Source organism: Tribolium castaneum, chromosome 4 (assembly GCF_031307605.1).
Source record: "Tribolium castaneum strain GA2 chromosome 4, icTriCast1.1, whole genome shotgun sequence".
Lineage (NCBI taxonomy): Eukaryota > Metazoa > Arthropoda > Insecta > Coleoptera > Tenebrionidae > Tribolium > Tribolium castaneum.
This window is the reverse complement of record NC_087397.1, coordinates 10,344,116-10,366,164: the sequence shown is the minus strand read 5'-3', so window position 1 is coordinate 10,366,164 and position 22,049 is coordinate 10,344,116. Positions and strand designations below refer to the sequence as shown.

At 35.7% G+C, this 22,049-nt stretch overlaps 8 protein-coding genes across 11 annotated transcripts; 4 read left to right on the top strand and 4 right to left on the bottom strand.

Annotated features, from left to right (window-relative positions):
* Positions 1 to 1,033: 1,033 nt before the first annotated feature.
* LOC656241 (uncharacterized protein) lies at positions 1,034 to 5,733 on the bottom strand. 2 transcript variants are annotated; one of them, XM_008202723.3, is made up of 7 exons: positions 5,618 to 5,733; positions 5,373 to 5,396; positions 5,101 to 5,317; positions 4,775 to 5,050; positions 4,387 to 4,723; positions 1,284 to 2,093; positions 1,034 to 1,235 (listed from the first exon to the last, which is right to left on the bottom strand). In XM_008202723.3, exons 2-7 carry the CDS (start codon positions 5,392 to 5,394, stop codon positions 1,116 to 1,118), a joined length of 1,782 nt encoding a protein of 593 aa, XP_008200945.2. In that variant the 5' UTR covers positions 5,395 to 5,396; positions 5,618 to 5,733; the 3' UTR covers positions 1,034 to 1,115. The 2 variants fall into 2 exon arrangements, with proteins under 2 accessions (XP_008200945.2, XP_967875.2); XM_962782.5 differs by lacking the exon at positions 5,618 to 5,733 and having other exon boundaries at positions 5,373 to 5,584.
* A 522-nt stretch (positions 5,734 to 6,255) lies between these two features.
* LOC103315045 (uncharacterized protein) lies at positions 6,256 to 7,164 on the bottom strand. The gene is made up of 3 exons (XM_008202724.3): positions 7,005 to 7,164; positions 6,741 to 6,947; positions 6,256 to 6,576 (listed from the first exon to the last, which is right to left on the bottom strand). Exons 2-3 carry the CDS (start codon positions 6,944 to 6,946, stop codon positions 6,384 to 6,386), a joined length of 399 nt encoding a protein of 132 aa, XP_008200946.1. The 5' UTR covers position 6,947; positions 7,005 to 7,164; the 3' UTR covers positions 6,256 to 6,383.
* Positions 7,165 to 7,384: 220 nt separating this feature from the next.
* LOC103315046 (uncharacterized) lies at positions 7,385 to 9,029 on the top strand. 2 transcript variants are annotated; one of them, XM_015983041.2, is made up of 4 exons: positions 7,385 to 7,677; positions 7,738 to 8,422; positions 8,551 to 8,613; positions 8,741 to 9,029. In XM_015983041.2, the coding sequence occupies exons 1-2, from the start codon at positions 7,573 to 7,575 to the stop codon at positions 8,407 to 8,409; spliced, it is 777 nt and encodes a 258-aa protein (XP_015838527.2). In that variant the 5' UTR covers positions 7,385 to 7,572; the 3' UTR covers positions 8,410 to 8,422; positions 8,551 to 8,613; positions 8,741 to 9,029. The 2 variants fall into 2 exon arrangements, with proteins under 2 accessions (XP_015838527.2, XP_008200948.2); XM_008202726.3 differs by lacking the exons at positions 8,551 to 8,613; positions 8,741 to 9,029 and having other exon boundaries at positions 7,390 to 7,677; positions 7,738 to 7,996; positions 8,050 to 8,214.
* A 116-nt stretch (positions 9,030 to 9,145) lies between these two features.
* ics (icarus) lies at positions 9,146 to 10,666 on the top strand. Its single transcript, XM_963016.5, has 6 exons — positions 9,146 to 9,366; positions 9,582 to 9,632; positions 9,682 to 9,921; positions 9,967 to 10,049; positions 10,105 to 10,352; positions 10,398 to 10,666. The coding sequence occupies exons 1-6, from the start codon at positions 9,219 to 9,221 to the stop codon at positions 10,480 to 10,482; spliced, it is 855 nt and encodes a 284-aa protein (XP_968109.2). The 5' UTR covers positions 9,146 to 9,218; the 3' UTR covers positions 10,483 to 10,666.
* On the bottom strand, positions 10,596 to 13,014 carry Nemp (Nuclear envelope integral membrane protein). Its single transcript, XM_963093.5, has 8 exons — positions 12,836 to 13,014; positions 12,666 to 12,787; positions 12,410 to 12,617; positions 12,196 to 12,362; positions 11,999 to 12,149; positions 11,765 to 11,954; positions 11,516 to 11,677; positions 10,596 to 10,805 (listed from the first exon to the last, which is right to left on the bottom strand). The coding sequence occupies exons 1-8, from the start codon at positions 12,897 to 12,899 to the stop codon at positions 10,676 to 10,678; spliced, it is 1,194 nt and encodes a 397-aa protein (XP_968186.1). The 5' UTR covers positions 12,900 to 13,014; the 3' UTR covers positions 10,596 to 10,675.
* A 22-nt stretch (positions 13,015 to 13,036) lies between these two features.
* On the top strand, positions 13,037 to 15,702 carry LOC656658 (tubulin epsilon chain). 2 transcript variants are annotated; one of them, XM_064356453.1, is made up of 8 exons: positions 13,037 to 13,146; positions 13,193 to 13,401; positions 13,441 to 13,745; positions 13,787 to 14,173; positions 14,219 to 14,292; positions 15,204 to 15,293; positions 15,336 to 15,460; positions 15,505 to 15,702. In XM_064356453.1, the coding sequence occupies exons 1-8, from the start codon at positions 13,122 to 13,124 to the stop codon at positions 15,625 to 15,627; spliced, it is 1,338 nt and encodes a 445-aa protein (XP_064212523.1). In that variant the 5' UTR covers positions 13,037 to 13,121; the 3' UTR covers positions 15,628 to 15,702. The 2 variants fall into 2 exon arrangements, with proteins under 2 accessions (XP_064212523.1, XP_008200949.2); XM_008202727.3 differs by having other exon boundaries at positions 13,038 to 13,146; positions 15,204 to 15,460.
* Vps60 (Vacuolar protein sorting 60) lies at positions 15,621 to 17,205 on the bottom strand. Its single transcript, XM_963240.4, has 4 exons — positions 17,039 to 17,205; positions 16,668 to 16,985; positions 16,386 to 16,613; positions 15,621 to 15,842 (listed from the first exon to the last, which is right to left on the bottom strand). Exons 1-4 carry the CDS (start codon positions 17,105 to 17,107, stop codon positions 15,786 to 15,788), a joined length of 672 nt encoding a protein of 223 aa, XP_968333.1. The 5' UTR covers positions 17,108 to 17,205; the 3' UTR covers positions 15,621 to 15,785.
* Positions 17,206 to 18,619: 1,414 nt separating this feature from the next.
* Positions 18,620 to 21,909, top strand: LOC656825 (peroxiredoxin-6). Its single transcript, XM_963326.5, has 3 exons — positions 18,620 to 18,771; positions 18,821 to 19,195; positions 21,677 to 21,909. Exons 1-3 carry the CDS (start codon positions 18,683 to 18,685, stop codon positions 21,882 to 21,884), a joined length of 672 nt encoding a protein of 223 aa, XP_968419.2. The 5' UTR covers positions 18,620 to 18,682; the 3' UTR covers positions 21,885 to 21,909.
* The last annotated feature ends 140 nt before the right edge of the window (positions 21,910 to 22,049 follow it).

Sequence of the window (22,049 nt, the reverse complement as noted above, 5' to 3'; positions counted from 1 at the left end):
GTCTTGATGAACCTGAGGTATTTGATAATAAGTTAATAACACATTCAAAAGGCAGAAGCGCAAAACTTCAACATAAACGTAATTTTCTCAACAAAAACAATAAATAAACGAAAGTTCTGGCAATTGAGATAAACCGCAGCCAATTTTTTTCACTCAAATTTAGGCTTAGAAAAGCATTAATAAGGATGGCCGTTTAAAAAAAAATTTATTAATTGTTATTATTTAATAATGACTTCTTTCAGATTTGAACTAACTATTAACACTAAATAATGAATGAGTCCAAAAATTCTGGGTGATTGGTTTCTACTTTATTTTAATGGCCGACATTAAATGGACCAATCACATCCAAAAATATAATTTTTCAATGAATCAAAAACTCTAAAGTGATTGGTTTTCTCCGCAATTTTAATGGCCGACCTCAAACGACCCAATCAAAATGCTTACAAATTTTACAACAATAATTACGTGCTTTACGTTAATTCATAAAATGTTGAGTCTGTCTTTGTCGCATCTCACATCTGCAGTTTTTCTTTGAATTCTACCTCCCTAGGCAATGTTGGACGATGAAAAACATCAAAATTGGGACAATGAGAGGAAAAGAGGGAATAAATAAGGAATATTGAATTAAAACTCTTTAATATTAGTCAAAAAATTAAATTTATTAAAGCGCATGCGCGCGCACTTCTTTAAACTGACAATTGACTTTTCTAAATATTTTCAAAAAAAGACGAAAAGTTGGTGGAAATTGTCTCAGGATATTAAAAAATGTACAAAGATGTAAAAGAGGGTCATCGGGTAAGTAAATGTTATAGTTTTAAAAACGGGGCTGGTGTCTGGAGGCGTACAATTTTAGTCCAAAGTTGGATAATTTTGAACGTAATTACGTGATTTTCGGCTTGTCCTAACGAAATGTGTTTATGCGTTTCGGTAGAAAAATAGTTTAAAAAACACAAAACTAACCTAGTTTTGAACGCACAGGTACAGCTCGTCCCTCATATGCATTATGGTAGGTAAAAGGAATCAAACCAACAAATTGGAAAAATATTTTTATTTCGTTTATTCGAGTACAATATCTACATGCTTTAGGTAAGTATACAAAAATATAGTCCGTAAAATTAGTGGTGGAAGAGCCGCAAGTTTGTGTGGGCCAAAGTAATGTTGTGTTCGTTGCACGCAACAATGACTTCGGCGTCATTTGTAGAACCGGCGGGAGCCCCAATGTAGGAGACCCCACTCTGAAAGAAATCACTAGAAAAAGATTGATTTTTAAAGTGTTAACTAACCAGACGGGCCCTATCCACGTTATCCCGGAAGGGGAAAAAGGCATCTGACCCAACAGCAACACCCTTCAATTGATCCAACCATGCCCTTTTCTCAGCTTGAGTCAACTCAGTCGGTACTTCATCATACATCGATTCGAACACTTTCCGATCCATATCTTTGCCAACAGTCCCGTTAACGTAGTTATCTATCGCGTTTGAAATCTCAGCCCTTTTCACCCCTTTCCTGAACTTCATATTGATAACTTTCGGGTGCTGTCTGATCCACCAGTTATCAGCCTTATCCCCTGCAAGCCTCGTACAATGAATCCTAGATTGTTGTCCCGCTCCAATCCCAATAACTTGCCCATCTTTCGCGTAACAAACCGAGTTACTTTGTGTGTATTTCAAGGCTATGGTGGCCACAATCAAGTCACGAACGGCTCCATCCGGCAAAGACTTATTCTTGGTGACAATGTTGGTAAAGAGAGATTTGTTGATAACAGCGTTGTTTCTCTGCTGTTCCAGAGTAAGGCCGAACAGGACTTTGCGTTCAATTGGATCGGGTTCGTAACTGGGGTCTATTTGAAGGACACAGTAATTGCCATTCTTCTTCTTCCTCAAAATTTCCAAAGCTTCAGGTGTGAAACCTGGAGCGATGATTCCATCGGACACCTCTCTGGAGATGATTCGGGCCGTGATTACGTCGCAAGGGTCGGAAAGAGCGACAAAGTCACCGAAAGATGACATACGGTCCGCTCCACGGGCCCGCGCATAGGCCGTAGAGATGGGGGTTAGTTCGGAGAAAATATCGTCGACCATACATACTTTCGCCTGGGAAAAACATTGGTGGTATTAATAAAAATAAGTAGTAAACTCCTAGTTTTTATAGTCAATTGGCGAAAGGGCAATACCGATGTTATAAAAAAAGATACTGATACTACAGGGTGAATTAATTGTAACTTTCTTAGATAAAACCTTTGATTGGACTTGTAAATTTTAAAAAATTAAAAAATAATTAACGATTGAATGGATGTGACGGTTTATTAATTTTGGTTCAATTTATTATTTAAATCAGGTGTAACATCAAGTGGTAAGTCATGTAATTAGTATTTTTGTTGCACCTCACAAAATTTCAGAAATATTTAACACTGTAGTACCTATCTAGTATCTGTCATGTCTTTGGGCATAAAGCCTACAATAAATAACTAAGTTATACATACTTTACTTGTTTTTAAAGAGACTTAAAAACAATATCAAATGTTTAATTAATTAATTATAGGTAAGGCAAGTAATAAAGCTGAAAATTTAAGGTTATTGTTAAAAAGTTTTTTTTTTCAGTAGAGGTTTTCTAATGGGAATTAAGATATTAGTTGATGATTTTTTTCAGCAGATACCTGTTCAATGTTGCAAGAGCTCTCGTTTCCGCTATTTAATATAAAAAAAATCAGATTTAAAGCTTCGAAAACTTATCTTAAAAATTCAACAAACAATTTTTTAACTCTATACAATTTGTCCATTTTCTCCAAGTGGATTCAAGTAGTTAAATTTTGGGAGAAAGATCAAAGTCTAACCACATATTATCAATTTTTATTAAAATTGTCCATTACAAACTAGTTTTGGGAATCACCCATCATCAGTGTATAACAATTTAACAATTTTCCATGGAAAAAAGAAGACGCAACAAGGATATAAAAACTTACCAAAATAAAAAAAAAACATCTTGGTAAGTTAGCAGGCTAGTTCTCGAAACTAGTCTGTAATTGATAGAATTTAATAAAAATTGCTAATCTGTGAGTGGACTTTGACCTTTTCGCAAAAAAGTAGGAACTTTTAATTTGATGTTCTTTTATCACCTTTCAAGAGATTGTCCGACACTTTTGAATCACCTGTATAGGATACGATATACCTTGTATAGGTTGACCGCCTCAAATTTGATAAAATAAGAAAATTGTGAAAAATATTTTTGTATTCAAATGTTGCATATCTACAGGGTGGCTCAGCTCAGCTGCCGTATTCCGTTGCTCAGTTATTAATAAAGTTGGACTTTTGATATTTTATAGACGTTATTTATACTCTAGGACGTATTTCAGCAAAGTATTTTTAATCATACAGAGTGTTCCAAAAACGAATGACGTCATAATAATATTTTTTTAATGGCATGCTATTGTTTTTAGTGTTCATTAGAATGCCTTTCTAACTTCTTACATGTCTCTAAAGTTTTTTTAATCGGTTCAGGAATTATTGTTAAAATAAATATAAAAAAATCAATTTTGACACCTTCAGTTTTAAAAATTAATAAAAAATAGAAACGGTGCTCTTTTCTTAGTACGTGTGCCTTGAATAAGGTCTAACAGACTTATTGATCAAGTATATTAATCAATAAATATTAATTAATCAAATTACTAATTTGATTCCAAAGATAAGTTAAGTAAAATTTAATAAAATTATAATCATTACTTGCGCAATCGTTACAAAAATAATTTTATGACTAACTGACAATTAAAATTTGTATTCTTCGGCTGTAGAGTAAAAATGTTCCTTTTGCATCTACTTATAAGTATTAAATTTTTATTTTATTACCAATTTACAAATTCGTAAAACGAATAAGAAGCCGTCGTTTACTATAAAAGGAAAGAATATTAAGAAAATGTAACAAAACATTCAGTATTTCTTTTAATTATGAGGGTTTTGGAGATTGAAGTTTTTTGTGAAATACCAAAACGAAAAGTCCATCATGGTACGATCAGGTCAGGTCATAGAAATGTGACAAAGACTGTAGCAATGAATTTGAAAAATCTCTCTCAATCTTTATCAATTTATCTTAATAAATGCGTCGGCGGATAAAATAGTACTAGGTAAAAGTTGAAATAAATGTTCGCAGCTTTACCACAAAAAGTATCACTTTTTCTCCTTATAACATAATCTATTATTATTATTATTATTAAATTTTAAGACAGTTAAATATTAGCGAAAGCATTGATTAAAAAATCCAAATTAAAATAGCGAATGCTATTTTAATAATTTTCAATTATGGAAATGATTAAGCAACCACATTTAGTGATAAGAAATGACCTCCCCCTTATCACTATTGACCAACCACGATTGCGTCAAATCGGTCACTTACCTGAGTGCTATCTAGAGGAACAGCCACAGCCGCTCCCGCTGGCGATACGTGTTTAAAACTCGTAGCTGCCGGGAGCCCCAAACCCGCCTTAAGTTCCTTAACCAACTGCCATCCATTGAGGGCATCACACAAGTTAATAAAACCGGGGGCTCCGTTCACTACTGTTAACGGTAGTTTGGATAAAGTAGTAAAAATTTGCGCCGGTTTTTGGTGCGGATTCATGCCATAACGCAACGTAAGTTGCGAAACTCCGGCCGAATACTGTTTTCTGAAATAGTCTGTAATGGCTAGGTCATAGTCTGAGGTGTGTGTGAAGGCCTTAAGAGCCAGAGTTTGACTAAAATGTGAAAATTAGTCTCGGGTTGGTTTATTTTCGGTGATTGGTTACCGAGTCTGAGCTGTGGTGTCTTTATTGGGGGTGCTACGCATTTCTGTGATGATTTTATCGTAGTCTGAAGGGTCACAGACTACGGTGACTCTTGAGTGGTTTTTGGCGGCGGCTCTGAGCAGAGTAACGCCGCCAATGTCGATGTTTTCAACAGCATCGGCGATTGTAACATTTGGGTTTGAAACTGTTTCAACGAATGGATACAAGTTACAAACCACGACTCGGATCATATCGATTTTTTGTCTCTTCAAATCCTCCTGATCTGAGGGGATAAGTCTGAAGAACAATTGATTAATTTTAAGAGTTGGGGTTATGGGGTAAAATACCTAGCTAAAATCCCTCCGTGCACTGCCGGATGCAGCGTCTTCACCCTTCCTCCCAGTATCTCAGGAGCTCCAGAAATCTCTGAGACATCCTTAACAGCGAGCCCCGCCTCCCTGAGACTCTTCGCAGTACCACCACTTGCCACAAGGGTAAAACCCAAATCTTTAAGGTTTTTCCCGAGGGATATGAGACCGGTTTTGTTGGAAACCGACAAAAGAGCTAGAATTGGGAGCATTTGAGGTGTAAGGTTAGAGCAAACACGTGGTTAACTTACCCAAATTACCACCTGTTGCCATCTCTGAAAAACAAGACTGGATTACACTGCCTAGTAATACGAAGTGGAAGAGTTATTGGGAAATAAGTGCTTTTTAAATCCACTGGGGGGCTATTATTGATTAATAAAGGTCACGGCAGTTTATCAATGAAAAACATGTTTGCTGCGTTTCGATTATCAAAGATGACGAAAAGATGTCTTGTAATATTCTAATAGATAAGGAGTGAGAACAGAGGGGTACGTACCTTAAAATACACGCAAATAAGCTGGAGGGAACAAGACGAACAAAAGAAGAGAAAGACGAAGGAATAAGTGGTACCCACGTGGTACCGGTGAACTTAATTGTTTAAATTGGTCGCTAAATGTGGATGTTTACAGCTGATTTAAGGCGGGGAGAAAGAGAACAGCAAATAAAGTTATTCCGTATAATTTAACAATGAATTTTATTTAAAAACGAAGTTGGAAAGTTGCCCTAATTTGTGGAATTTTCATATATCTACAAAAATTAACTGGTCTATCATCAAATAATATTGGTTTTATAAAAAGTCGTTACTAATGATAATGAGTAATCAGTTCCCTATCTAGAGCTGCAGAAAGATAAAATATTTATATTGAAAATTCCATATGGTCTCGTTGAGAATATTAAACTCAAGTCTGTGAGATAATACTAAAACAACAAAATTAAACTTGCGGCTCGATAAATATCGGTTTTTAGTTTCTGTCCTCTATTTACATATTAATGACGAAGAAACAGTCTATTAAGAGTATTTCAGTACAGGGACCTGTACTATTGGTAAACTTCATGGTCAAAATGCTTTACATCTTCTCTAAGTTATTAGCCATTAAAGTGTAAATTGTTTATGTACAATTGATGCACTGAGGAAAAGTTTGCAACCACTTTTATTGGCTTAAAATGAATATAACAATACTCTATTTATTCCATAGCCATATTTTACAAGAGGCATTTAAATATCATAAATCCTAGTCTAAATATGTACAATCACAAAAAGTCTACTGTTCCTTCTTGGTATCCTCATTAAAACGGCGATGCCATTCGATATTTTGTTGGGCGACACTTTCACCCCTTTGTGCTGCTTGTTTGCCCAAATAAACCATACCAAGACACGCTAAAGCTGTTGCAGCCATCATGTAATTGGCGATCCTGATACGCATTCTATTCCTAGCCCGTTCCACAACATTTTGCCTAAAAAATAACAATAACTAGCCTTTTTTAAGGTAGGTACCAACAGGGTACTACTAGAGCGACTCTAGTGCCATCTGAAGACACATTTGGTAACTAATTTAAGTAATGTGATTATTGCAATATTGCAGACGTTATCAAGCACTTTAACTCGTGATTAAACTTACGCTACATAAGCAGGCACTTCCTCAACAGTCTTGTATTTACCAGTCCATACTAAAAATTTCTTTTCCAAATTGTTAACCCTGTGACCTGTACCAGCATATTTTGAGGAGTCTGAGTGTTCTTTTCTCACACCGTAAACATTATTATTTTGGGAACTTAACAATATATGTTGAGTCTTTATTAATAAAGTGTTGAGTATTGAATTCATCCTGTAAAGTCGCAAAAATGTGTTATTCAACTTGGCTTACATAACACTATTTACAAACCTTTAATTTGTGAAATCTCATGCACTGAGGAACACTTGTAGCAAAAAATCTGATCGGAATAAACACTTCGACCCCTGACAGTGTCAAAATTGTCAAAAATGACGCACTAAACGTGTGCTCATGATCGAAGCGCACTTTGCAAAATTTCAAATGAATTGTAATTCGAGGACAAGCATTTATAAGCGGTTTGGTTGTGTATACGTGCAAAAGTAAGCATAGGTGTGCTCCTGTTTCTCTGCACGTTTCCTCTGCTGCGGTTCATTACTTCACAAAATGAGGTCAAGGCAAAACCGTTTACTTACCATGTTGAACTTTTTGAAAGTGGCGCTTTAAGGGCGCTAGCTGATTGGCCGCTTATTGCACCACCTTTTGCAAACAAATGAAAGCGCGCGTGCGCGGCCATTTTGCGCTTTATCGTTGTTATCGGCGTTTCTCCGATTCCAAAATTGCCAAAAAAATCACAAAATAGACGAGTTTTTAGGTGTGAGTCGTTGGTAAAAGCAAAAAGGCGTTCGTGAGTGAATTTGAGACAGTTTTCTTGGTGGGAAAACAACGCATTTGGGTCAAGATGGTTTCAAACGCTAAACGTATGAAATACGTTTCGGAAAACGACTATTCCTCGTCAGATGGGGAAAATGTTGACGATGGGGACTTTTCTCAACACAACAGAAGAGTAAGTCCAACGCGTTTACGCAAAATTGGGCGTGGGAGTAATGAATTTTTGGGTTTCCAGATGGGTGGGCGTAGGACCAAGGGGCTGTCACGGAACGCGATAATGGCCCGCGAAAATCGCCTTAAAAAGAAAATCTACATCACAAATCTTGAAAAAGAAGTTGGGCATTTGAAAACCGAGAATGCTAATTATTCCAAAGTGATTGAAAGTCAGTCGTTGCTTATCGCTGATTTAAAGAAAGAAATCAAATACTTGAAAAGTGTGATTGCAAATAGTGCAGATATTGGCAATTTGATAAAAAATATCCACCACAGTACAGGTATGTCAGTCACAACATCCTTGGATCAGAGTTTATCTTTGAATGTTTCAAAGCCAAAGCAAGCTATAGCTAGAAAAACAGCACACCCATGGGAGGAAAAACGTTACCCGAGTTTTCCCACACCTGAATCAGATTTTCTCTCAAGTCCACACTCTGAAAGTGGATTGAATGATTTTACTGACGATCTGTTCAATAATATTGAACTTGATGATTTTATGGGGGTCACTGATACGATTCTAGACCCTGTTTCGAATGAAACGAGTGAGGAGAACTTGCATTTAAAAGAGCACAATTATACTACGAATGAAGACGAAGACGATGTTGGAGTATGTTTACACGTTTCAAGACACAAGGTCTCGCTAGAGTTTTGCGCCACCTGCAGCGAAAACGCCCAACAAGCCTGGAACGACTGAATTAATTTAAAATGTCTGTATCTAAGTATACTTTGTTGTCTATGTATAGTCAAACTCTTTCCTTGCACTTAGGATTAAATGTTATTGTTACTAGCTAGTTTTGTGGAATTCTGGAGTATTATTGTTTTTTTAAATTTTCAGGACCTTCACGGATTGGAGATTGTAGCTTCAGAAGGATTTGCAGTCCACCTTCTGAAACAAAAGGTGCGGTAGCGTCCAATTTTGGTAAATCCCAACTTCTGAGCATTTTTATTATTAGTGAGGAATCAGAATTTGGGATTGTCATTTGTTTTTGTTGAATTGTTATTTTCACGCTTTGGTCTGATTTCAGTCAAAGACGCAGTCAAGTCACTTCAGGGCTGTAACAATGACTGGAATAAGTAGAGTAACAAATGTATCGTTCCATGTTATCATATACACAATATTTCGTTCTAGAAATCGTATATTTTTTCTATTTGTTCAACTTCTACTAAACAAGTATGTTTTTGAGTTTCAGCACATAGCGCAGAGTCCAGGGCCGGGCCGCATTCCGGATTATTATAAGTTTTTTTATTTAATATTAGGTAATAGGTAGGTAGTGTAAGGAAAGGGTCAAATAAACTTTTGTATTTATGTTCCAACTGTCTTTATTCTACTTCCTTCCATTAATTAGCACAAACGTGTTTGTTAATCCAATTAGCTCACTGCACGTAACAAAAACTTGGCAAGTGTCCAGTCAGACCACTGGCAAGTGAAAAAGTTCACTTCGAGCGTGGCTTTCAACGTGGTCAGTTGCTTTTTAAATTTGACGGGCTTTTCGTGCGCGCGCAATGAATCAAGCACCAGTTTCGTGCCTTCCAAACACAAGCAAAATGTCTAAGGCTAAAAAGGTTTTAGACGAAGCTCGGGAAATAAGAAATCTCGAAATTGATTTGGCCGATAAGGCCATTTCTTCGTTCGAAGAAACACCAGGTTTACGTAAGTGGAATCACTCCTCGGCAAGGTTTTACCTAATTTGGTATCTTGTTCCACCTGGGTGGGCGTGGCCCAAAATTAACTAACATTCCCAAGAAAAATAAATAAATAATAATACAATTTTTTATCTCTAATAATGGGGAATAAGTTTTACTACATAGATAATAAGATAAATAGAATTATTAATAGAACACGGAACTGATTGATTTATTTTTTAGTTAATATGACTTACATTACCAGGCTTACGCTAAGCCACAACAAGATCAAATGTAAGTGGGTGCTTCCGCCCTTGGGCCGTAAACTAAAAACCCTTTTTAGCCGTACCGCCGGCTCTTGCAAACTTGACGAACCTCGAAATTTTGAACTTAACAAACAACCACATTGAGGAACTCCCCCTTTCTTTATCATCAATGCCAAAGTTACGAATTCTCAACTTGGCAATCAATCGTCTTTATAATCTTCCTCGCGGCTTTGGCGCCTTTCCAGTTCTTGAAGTTCTCGATCTGACTTACAACAATTTGAACGAAAAATCACTCCCAGGAAATTTCTTCATGATGGGTAATTTACAATTGGTTCCCTCCAAATGATTAATTTTTGATCTAGAAACGTTACGAGCCCTGTATTTGGGCGACAACGACTTTGAGTACCTACCTCCCGAGGTGAAAAATCTCAAAAACTTGCAGATTGTAAGCAAATATTTGACGTTATGTTATTTGAGGTGGGAATAACGGGGTGTTTCAGTTGGTTTTGAGGGAAAACGATTTGATTGAGTTACCAAGAGAGTTGGGGGAGCTGACGAGACTGCGTGAGCTCCATGTGCAAGGAAATCGCCTCACGATACTGCCCCCTGAACTCGGGAATCTCGACATGACGTCGAATAAGTCTGTTTTTAGGTTTGAAGGCAATGAATGGGTGGCTCCTATCGCGGATCAGTTGCAACTAGGAGTCGGGCATTTGATGGAATATTTGCGCTCAGAGGCTTACAGAATGTACGTTTTATAAAACTTTAATTTAGTTTAACGTTTGTTTTTCAGAACGTACAATCGCTACTCGACTAATAAACCACAAGTTCCACCACCTTGCGTCGACAAAGCGAAAAAAATATCGCGAATACGTTGAACTCGTGCCTTTTTTTACCTAATTAATTGACTAATTAACTAAAACGAAAAATACTGCCATTATACTAATTACGTTTTTTTTTATTTGATTTTTGTGGCCTTGGATGTACCAGCTTTAAGTAAAAATTAATTGTATTTTACAGTTTTTACAATAATGCAAATAAGTAAATAAATAATTAACGAAATTGTCAGTCTTAAAAACACTGCTCATCCTCCGTATATTCACTCTCATCGTCCGTTAAATCCGTCGTGTGGATCGACGTTTCGTACTCTAGAATTTCCTCATCACTCAAATGCGAATTGCCTTCCATAAACGACGCAAATCTGAAAAAAAACTTAGATGGCGCCACTTGTGCTAACTTGACCATAGACAGTAACCTATAGAACTCCTACGTATTTTTTGGAAACGCACGGAAAAAAAACGAAATTAAAAAAATTCTCTGTTGACTAATAGTCACAAATAATAAATTCATTAGATTATGAGAATTTGCAGCGTGCAAAGTTGTTATAAAATATCCTGGACATTTTGTGGAGTGGATTAAAAAGACGGGTAACAAGCTGTTATCAACTTTTTCTTAATCAGAAAGTGTATAAATAGCTACGCTGTCTGTTGACTTCATTTTACCAGCGTTGGGCAAAAGTGTGGACCCAAGCGTTTTTGCTTAAATTATGTGCCTTTCGAAAAAAAAAAAAACATCAAGTACTTTAAAAATGTGACCATTTTCTAAGAATAATTTTTTTTGAAATCCTCTCTAGTTTATCAAAAAAAAATCGCCGTACTAGGGTACCTTCCATTGTGGCACGAATGGTTTTGGAGCACGACGGAGTTGCACAAAAGTTCTCTTTGTGATACTACTTTCAGTTTCATTATGAACAATTTGTGAAACCTAAATTAGGTACTTTTAAATAAAATAAATAAAAAGCCAGGATATCTAGTTGGCTGCGTCTTATTTTTCACCTACCACAAAAGGGCACAAAAATCTATGAGACTAAGCGTTCTATAGTTTACCCTCTTGTCTAAGAACTTGACCCACCTTTTGACATCTTTCAATTTCATAGCAACTTGCCACTGCTTACACTCAGGACTTGAGCAATATTTCCTCAAATCCTCCAACGCTTTCGTTGTTTCCCTAACTCCCTGCTCGTAATACTCGTCGTTAGTTAGTGGTTTAATTTTCGGCGGAAATCGTTTTTTCCTTGAAAAATACGAAACATAACAATGAAACAATTAGCTCACAACTTACGTTTTTTATACAACAAATTTTGAAAACAAAAATTCTTACCAGTATGTTTTCGGTTTTAAAAGCCACGTTGATGGCACGTTGTGGAAGAGTAAAAGGGCAACGATTTGACCCATTGCCGCCTCCTGGAATTGGGTGCTGAAAAAAATTGCAATAAGACCAGCCCCTTGCAGGGCCCATCGGATCAAATTGCGGCTTCTCTCGTTCTCTATGGGGCCCCATCTGTAGCAAACTAACCACAAAATAATTTCAGGTGCAAAAAATACAGTAACGTACTTATGAAACTGATAAAACCAGTTATTAGAGTGTACCACACAACGTAGGATTTGTAATTTAGTAAAATGACACGGACGTTGTCCCACAAAAGTTGCAAAAGGTAGATTCCGACCGTCCATCCAAACGCAGCCACTCCGTACATTATTGGTTTCTGAAATTTGACTTGGAACAGAAAAAATTAAAATTTAGAATATTACCCTCGGGAAAAGTCTGCTAATTAAATAAATGAGAATCAGGAACGAAGTACAAATTCCGAGTGAAATGCCACAAATGTAATAAAACAGGGTGTTTCTGCTCAGTCTGTTTGCTGTAAGAAAGAGGGAAATGCCCCCCAGTAGAAGAAGCACTTTCCAGTAATCTATTCCTACGGAAAAAATTAGATTTTGTTACAAACACTTTGTCCGTCCTTACTGATTACATTTAGGGTCACTGTGTAGCTCTCCCTGCTGTCTATTCCAATACAGCTCTCATTGAATGGGTCCAAATGCATTTGCTTCTGCTTATTTGTAAATAAATTTAAATTCCAACTGTACCTATTGGCATTGAATTCTTCCATAACGGCATCAGGGGACGGACCGTCATATTGAGTATAATCACCGGATTTATGATCCAACTGGAGCTGTACAAAACTTTAGACTAACTTATACCACAAACCTGTTTTTTGTACCATAACACTTTGCCAAATGTGTATCAAATACTTGGGCTTGCCCGCGTAGCAAAAAATATGAAACTCTGGGGGCATCCTTTGCACCCCAGCTGAGAACTTCTCCCCCTGATGCAAGTAATGAACTAAAAATTACAAAACGTTAAGACATAACCTACAACTTGTGCACATACCATTGAAGGCCCGACCCGCGGAAGCGGCCGTGAGAACCAAAAAGACTAAAGTAATAAAGTGCATTTTACGTATAAATTTGAAAATTCGTGAACTACAATGAAATAATTTTGTATTTTGAGTTTCCGTTACATTTTTTGTTTGACAGTTTCTAAGAAGTTAGCAACCCGTCAAACTCCAACAAGGTGGGAAGATGCGTCTTGGGTGTGCTAGAGAGAAGTGGCGGTTTTTGGCGCGCTTGGTTCAAATTTGAATAAAGTGAGGTTATGAGCCGTTCGTAAAAAATTAATGAGTGAATTCATCGTGATACAAGGTAAGCCACTTGTGAGACTAATTTGTGGTTCAATTGTCACGTCCAGTCGGGCAATGTGGCAACCAAATCGGCAGTTTTCTCCTCCCGGAAATCCTCCAAGAGTATGGGGTCAAGACAACGACCGACTCCCCAGCCAAACCCAAACGAAACAAAGCGGAATTGCAGCAGTTCATGTCGAGTTTCTTCAACATGGGTCCAACGAACACAACAATTGAGACATTGAGCGACTTGTTGAAAAGTAAAGCCAAAGCGAGAGTGAGTTGTTGTCTCGAATTGTCTTCAATCTCATGTTAGTTTTTATGTATCGACATGGAGGACAGTGTGGTTGCCAGGTTCAAGTCGGGGCGATTTCGCGACTTATTCGACAGCAAATCTCTGATAACGCATTATCCCGGTTCTGGGAACAACTGGGCTGAAGGCTACTGCAGTCACGGCCCCAAATTCAAGCAAAAAATCCTCAAGGCGATCCAATACAACGTCGAGAAATGTGACCATTTGCACGGGTTTTTGGTTTTATTTTCAATGGGGGGTGGCACGGGCTCGGGGCTGGGGACTTTCATTGTGAAACTGCTTGCAGATTTCTTTCCACACATCGACCGGTAAGTGATAAAAAATCAAATTTTTATTGACCAAAAATTAGGTTCGTAGCGTGTGTGTACCCCACAGGCACTGAAGACGTGATTACGGGCCCCTATAACATGGCTTTCGCCACGGAACAACTGCTGGAAAGTGCCACTTGTGTGTTTCCCGTTGAAAATCGGGCACTTCTGGACATTGCTTTAAGACACACGGGGCGGTACAGTGCTAAAAATAAAACGTATTTCTCTCCATTTAGGCCGTTTGAAGACATGAACAAGATAATCGTTGATATGATTTTGCATCTCACGAGTGGCTCGAGATTTGGGGGGAAAATGAACATTGATATGAATGAGATTAATACGAATATGGTGCCTTTCCCCAAATTAATTTTTTTAGCGAGTGGATACAGCCCGTTTAGACTGAAAAATTTTAACTCAAGCGCACACAGGTACTTTTTCTTTCGGTTATTCATTACATAATACGCTTGTTTCAGTGATCAATTAAAAAACGAACTGTTTTTAGCATCGTGTAGTAGAAACAATCAGCTATTAAAAGTCGATCCGTTTGGTAGGTTTGGCGTGTAAATATTTTTTTCTACAGCAAATGTTAAAGTATCTCTTTATTAACTCTTTTGAGTAGATAAAATAGCACTTTAACTAGATAATATGTTTTAAATTTATTTATTCAATTAAATTTACATATACCATCGTTTTAATTTGAACTTTTTTCTCCTAAACTTAGTCTTGCTTACGGACCTGCTGTTGGAAAAAATGTATAATATACTTTGGTTTGATTTCACAAATTGTTCACTGTGAAACTGAAGGTTTTTTTAATCGTAGCACAGTTTGCGCTAAAGTTCTTTGGTGGTTTTGTGATAAATATTCTGAGACTCTCTGTTTGTTTTTGTTTTGAACCGAAAAAATATAAATATTAATAATAATTAAAAAACACTTACTTTTAAATAAAAATCACATTTAACTGCTCGGTATTTAAGTAATAATAATCATAAAGCAAACGACTAAGACATTACTTCTAACCCGGCGCCTCCACCAAAATTCTTTAAATAAATTTGTGCAATTTTTTTTTAATTGCGTCCGTCTCACAAAATTTTAGTAAATTTTTAGGAGTTGTATTGGCACTGCTGGACTAGGTGTCAGCAGCCATCACCGTAAGTTAGTGTTTGATCTGTCAACAGCGTCAAATCGTTTATTGATAAAGCCCGAATAATTAACAAAATTAAGAGGAAACAGTTTGAACAGATTTTGATAAGTTAAATTTAACAAAACCAAACAACAAAAATAGAAAGTAGTAAAAATAGTTCTATAAAACTTGTTTGTGGTACTCATTCTTTTGGAGCACTCCTTCGTCGTGCTCCAAAACCATTCGTGCCATAATAGAACGTCTTATAAAACTCGTATAATAATATACTATTACCTCCTCGTGGGTCAACAAAAAAATTACTTGAATAATTTTTTTAGATTCCAGGTACATGGCGATGAGTCTCACTTTATTGGGCAGAGGAAATTATTCAATAAATGACATGAGGGGTTACATCGATAGGTTGAAAAGTAAGTTACACTTTGCTTGTTGGTCAAGCAAAGCTGTTAAAGTCGGACTGTGCAATGTGCCCCCCAAGGGACTAGACTTTTCAATGTTTTCTCTATGCAACACCTCATCAACGTCAAATTTATTTCAAGAAGTTTTAAACCAATTTACGAAGCTATACCAAAGAAAAGTAAGCAATTTTTTGGCCTCTTGACAACATTAACATTGTTTTAGGCCCATGTTCATCATTACACTGCCATATCTGGGTTTGATTTTGATCAGTTCAAAGAATGCCAAAATAGCATTAGTAACATTATTGAATTTTATCAAGAAATCGGTAAGAGAAAAACTTTGTAACTTGTTAACTTTTTAATTAGAAAATATAAAAGCAAAAAATTATACACTTAAATTGAAATAAATCACATAAAAATACATTTCAACTACCATTATGTGCAATAATAAAAACACGAACCTGTAGCTGATTTAACATATTTACATTTAGAATGAAGGCATGTTTAATTCGTGTGGCTTGGAATTTGGGGCAACCCGAACTCATCAACTGGAATTCCATCCTGAAAGTGAAAAACATATGGGAAATTAATTTTTCCATTCTTTTAAATGAGGGGTTTTGTTCCAAAGTTTATTAACTTTTCAAGAAACACGAAAACTATGTTCAAAAGTATAGGTTTTTTTTGGAAAAATTATTATTTGCATTTTTTTGGAAACTACACAATTTATTTCTGTGTAAATCTGTGTTATTGGCATTCGTACTTTTATTATCTTTAATAGTCACCCGGTATATTTGAGGAGAATTGGAACTAGGTCCCTTAAATAATTGATCAAGTGGCCTGCGACTTTGAAATTAAGTTGGTAACATTAACAGCCTCCTTGATGAATACAAAATTTCGTTCTAACCGACCTATCCTTCGATTTTGTATTTTTTCATCCGTTGTATATTCATAGTTTCCTACGTCACAATTAGATGTTAATTTTATTTGTTAGAATGAGTATCAATCAGTTAAAGTTAGCAATTTCCAAATGTCTCCTTACATCAAAAAGGCTGTGATTGGTGCCTTAATTAAGTCTCAGCCTCTTTGATCAGAAATTGTAATCACCTTGTTTTTATCCTTTTCTGATTCTGGTTTATCCTTGGGCGCCTCTGGTGCTTTTATGACATCATCTAAGTAGCTAGTGTCATCATCTAGGGCAATTTCATCGCCCAGTGCTTCCAGTTCAGCAGCAAGATCATCCTCATCTAGTTCTGGAGTGTTGTAACTCCTGCCAAGAGCTTCCTGCACCTCATCTGCTTGTTCCATCAAATCAGCCAACTCGTCTTGAACATCCTGAAAAATTCTGTTAAATACCTACGATACAAGAAGTTTAAACAAGACTTATACATCAATATCATCAATGTTAATCTTCTTGAATTCCTTCTTCATCTGCTTCATGCCATCTTTCATTGCTACAACAGTGGTGTGCGTGTCTTTCAACGCCTGGTGGGCATAATTCGCCTGTTCCATGTTGAAACTCTGGCCCCTTAGATTGTCAAGTTGTTGTTCGTACATCTTCTTTTGTTTTAGGATCCTCAAGGCTTTGGCTTTAATTGCGTTTTTGCCTGGCCCCTCCCTCATTTTCGACATTTGATCTCTGAATTTTCGGAGATCATTTTCCAAGGTTTGTATTTTCTTTTCAACACTTTCGGCTCGTTGATCAACCTGGGGGTTAGCACTACATTCAAAGACAAGTCAGGGATGACTTTGACACTTACCCCTGCAATGCAGTCTGCTATGCTAGGGCCTGGCTCTTTCGGTTTACCTCTGCCGAATAATCGGTTCATTTTTACCAATTTTTAGAGAATAATAATAGGTGATTCACTTATTTTTATGCACAAGTTGACACTTGACACGACCTTGGATTTGACGTTTGTTAAAACTGTCAAGGTTAATTTTTTATAGCAGAATTCCTACTGGCGCTAAATTAAAATAAATTTTGTCCGAAGTACGTTCAGTGGCAAATCCTATTTGTTCGAATATTTTTAAAAACAAAAAATGTTTGAAATATCTGACAAGTTATACGCTGAACCAAATCTATTGCTACTCTGCGGTAATAACTTTGTTGCAAAATTCTACTATAAATTGAAATGAAATATATTTCCGAAATTTAAAACACTAGATGTTCCCGAATCGGATTTGCGGCAAAGTCCAGCTTCTTTGAATATTATTCACACCGAAAAATCTTCGAAACATCAGAGAGTTGAATTATTTATTTGTACAGTAACAGTATAAAAAAGTTTAAAAAAACTTATGTGGTTTACAGATTGTGGACGATTTTGCTTACATATTTGCAATTTTAAAATGGTATTTAAAAGTTTACAGGTCACTGTAATTCACTGTTGTAGAATATGGCGTTTAGATGATACTGCAATTTTGTAGGTTTCTATAAAATTGTGCTTAGGCATTTGACACCTAGGTGGTACCACAGTCAACAGAATAAAAAAGTAATAAAAACATTTAAAAACAGCATTAAAATTTAACAAAATTCAATTTAAAAGGCACAAAATATATCCTGGTAGAGATAGAAGGGTATTTTTGCCCTTTTAAAAACCCTTACAATTCGGAATTCTCGTTCCCACTTGAATAATATCTATGATCGGCGGCTGTAAATAAACAAATTTATCAATTAATAACTCCGTTATCTTGAAGAATTAAAATTAAAAATGATCTTTGATCCCTTGCATGACTTAATGTGTTTCCAGAATAGTTTTCTGATCAAGACAACGGAAAACTTCATATTGTTATTTATTATGATCTCTTTTACGACTCTTAGATTAAACAAAAGGTTATCTTCTGTTTTTAACTCTGAATTATGAATAACTGTTCGTCTGTAGCCGTAATCACAGAGTGGAATTAACTAACTGAGAGCCCCTGCAAACCGAACTCCCAAGTTTCAGATTTTTTAACAAATGTGATAACAATAAATAATTTTCGTAACAATAGTGAGAATGAATAACAACACTTATCAACATTCCAAGAAAAATAAAAATTATACAAAACATTAAGAAAACCTGAAATATGTAAGTGCGCAACAATTAAATAACTCCTGGAATAATTTGAAAATTTAATTTGTTTTTACTTTTATACCTACAAAATAAATAAATAATAAATAAATAAATAAATACAAAACTCTGATCATAATAATAATAATAATCTTTTGCCTTTTCTGTTGTGTCTGTCGAGGCCCCTGTGCTTGACCCCAAAAAATGAGCGCAATTTATTCCAAATTAACTGGTTAAATATTTTGCTAAGTTCCTTCAAATTCTTTCGAACAATAAATCCGGCCCTGTCCAGCCCCTCCCACTTTCACTTTATAAAATCTCGGCCAATTTTTCACCTCCAGTCCGTCTTCCATCACCATGCGTTTAAGATTAGGCGACACTGTGCCCAATTTCAAGGCCGAGACAACGCAAGGCCCCATCCAGTTCTACGACTGGCAAGGCGACAAGTGAGTACTTCCCCTGTTTGTGGCTGTTGGCAGCCCTGTTGTTTCCCAGATGGGTAGTTTTATTCTCGCACCCGGCCGACTTCACGCCCGTGTGCACCACCGAATTGGGGCGCATTGCCGTCCATCAGCCCCATTTCGCCAAACGCAATGTGAAACTGCTTGCACATTCGTGCGACAAGCTCAAAGACCACGTCGATTGGGTTAATGACATCAAGTCGTACTGTCGCGACATTCCCGGGGAATTCCCCTACCCCATTATTTCGGACGAGAGGCGCGAATTGGCCGTGATGCTGGACATGATCGACCAACAGCATAAGGACGATAAACAGAGGGCGCTCACAGTGCGAGCGCTCTATATTATAGATCCCAGGCACGTTTTGAGACTTTCGATGCATTATCCGCAATCAACCGGTCGGAATGTCGAGTAAGTGGGCTAATTCACTCTAATAGTAACAATAATAATATTAATAACGATAAAAAGTCTTAAACATTTAAAAATGGCCATATTCTTAATAATTTTTAAGGTATATTTTTTTTTTCAATTTTTGTTTTTGGTTGCAATTTTCTCAAAAACTGTTAACCGCTGAAGAAACGATCTTTCTTGAAACAAAATTTGCTTATTAAAAGAGCTTTTCAACGATAACAAACTTAGTGGGGTCATGTCTAATAGTTTTAGAGTAGTTATTGCTCGAAGAATATCAAAAATATTTTTAACGTCGATTACGGCAAAACAATTCGAAAAAATAGAACTATTTTTATGTAAACCTATTTAATATAACCTGGGAAATCAATTGTCATCGAGAAAATTGCCAAATTCTCAAAAATTTAAGTTATATATTTTTTTTAATTTTGCATTTGTTTGCAATTTTCTCAAAAACTATCAATCTGAGAACAATCGTCTTTTTTTGGAAAAAACAGATTATGAAAATAGCTTTCCAACGATAATAAACTTAATAAAGTTATGTCTATCAGTTTCGGAGTTATTGCCCGATGAATGTCAAAAACATGTTGAAATATTCACATTCACTTTTCAAACATCGATTACGGCAAAACTATTCAAAAAAATGAAACTATTTTTACATAACCCTACGTAAAATAATCTGGAAAATTGCTTGGCGTCGAGGAAATCGCCAAATTCTCAATAGTTTTTAAGTTATAATTTTTATTTCAATTTGTTGTTTGCGTTTTTTTGAAAACTAACAATTGGAGAATGGTCTTTTTGGAAAAAAATATGAAAAAAGACTCCTAACGATAATAAATTCAATGGGGTTACGTCTAATAGTTACGAACTTGTTGAAGTTAAAATATTCACACACCCACTTTTCAAACGTCGATTACGGCACAACAATTTGGAAAAATAGAACTATTTTAATGTAAATCTATCTAATATAACCTGGGAAATCGATTGTCATCGAGAAAATTGCCAAATAGTTTAAAAGTTATAGATTTTTTTCAAATTTTGCATTTATTTGCAATTTTCTCGAAAACTATCAATCTGAGAACAATGGTCTTTTTTGGAAAAAACAGATTATGAAAATAGCTTTCCAACGATAATAAACTTAATAAAGTTACGTCTATCAGTTTCGGACTTATTGCCCTATGAATGTCAAAAACATGTTGAAATATTTATACTTACTTTTCAAACGTCGATTACGACAAAACAATTCAAAAAAATGGAACTATTTTTACATAAACCTACGTAAAATAATTTGGGAAATTGCTTGGCGTCGAGAAAATCGTCAAATTCTCAATAGTTTTTAAGTTATAATATTTATTTCAATTTGTTGTTTGCGTTTGTTGTTCTATCGAAAAGTAATAATTGGAGAACAATGTTTTTTTTTGGAGAAAAATATGAAATAAATACCCAACGATAATAAATTCAATAGGGTTACGTCTAATGGCGACGAAGTTATTGCCCGATAAACATTAAAAACATATTGAAATATTTACGCACCCTCTGCTGAAACGTAGATTGTGGCAAAAATATTTTAAAAAGTGGAACTATTTTGATATAAATCTATGTAAAATGATTTGGGGAACCGATTGGCGTCGAGAAAATCGACCAATTCTCAATTATTTTTAAATTTTGATTTTTTTTTCTCAATTTTTACATTTGTTTGTAATTTTCTCAAAAACTATTATTCGGAGAACAATGATCTTTCTTGATAAAAATAGTGTATTAAAAGAGGTTTCCAATGATAATAAACTAATAGGATTACGTTTAGTGGTTCCCGAGTTATTGCCCCATAAATGTCAAAAACATGTTGAAATATTCACACACTCCCCTTTTCAAACGTCGATTACGGCAAAACTATTCGAAAAAGTGGAACTATTTTAATGTAGACCAATGTAAAATGATCCGAAGAATCGATTGTAGTCGAGAAAATTGCCAAATTCTCAATATTTTTTAAGTTATAAATTATTTTTGCATTTGTTTGCAATTTTCTCGAAAATTGTTAATCTGAGAACAATAGTCCTTTTTGGAAAAAATAGATTATGAAAATAGCTTTCCAACGAAACTCAATAACACTCACTTTTCAAATGTTGATTGGGGCAAAACTATTCAGTATAATATCTAATATTTAAGAAAAGTAAAAAAAATAATACAAAAAAAACAATTACCATTTATTAAGTAAGTATTGAGTAATAAAAGGGCTGCAAAGCTTAATCATTTTAGCGTTTACTCTGTCGCATTCGACTGAAGGTTAATGATTATAATTATAATGAATTCTTTAATGGTAGCTAGCTGCAATGAAACTATGTATGTATTTTTAAGTAGCAATTAAGTGTTCCTTCATGAGAAAAACTTACATTAAAAACAGATAAAAAAATAATCATTGAATTTACTAACATCATTCACCCAACTTTTGTAATATTTTCTACCTTCGATTAATTGCCTTTTAAGTGAAATTTTGAGGGTCATTGATTCGCTCCAACTGGTGGATAGAGTACCACAAGTGGCGACGCCTGCCAACTGGGTTCCGGGCGAAAAAGTGATGATTCTCCCATCAGTCAAGGAGGAGGAAGCCCAGAAAATTTTTGGCGGGAAAGTTGACAAGGTTACAATGCCCTCGGGCATTGTCTATGTGCGCACTACCACGAATTATCAATAATTCAAATAAAAATCAAAGATAAGAATGTTTTTTATTTCATTATCACCCTTCACAAATGCACCACTTTATGAATACAGAAGTAAGATAGCTGAATTCCCTTCAGCAGCAAGTACCAAAATGGACAGAAAAATTAAAAATAATGAACCCAACTGAAGAAGACTCATG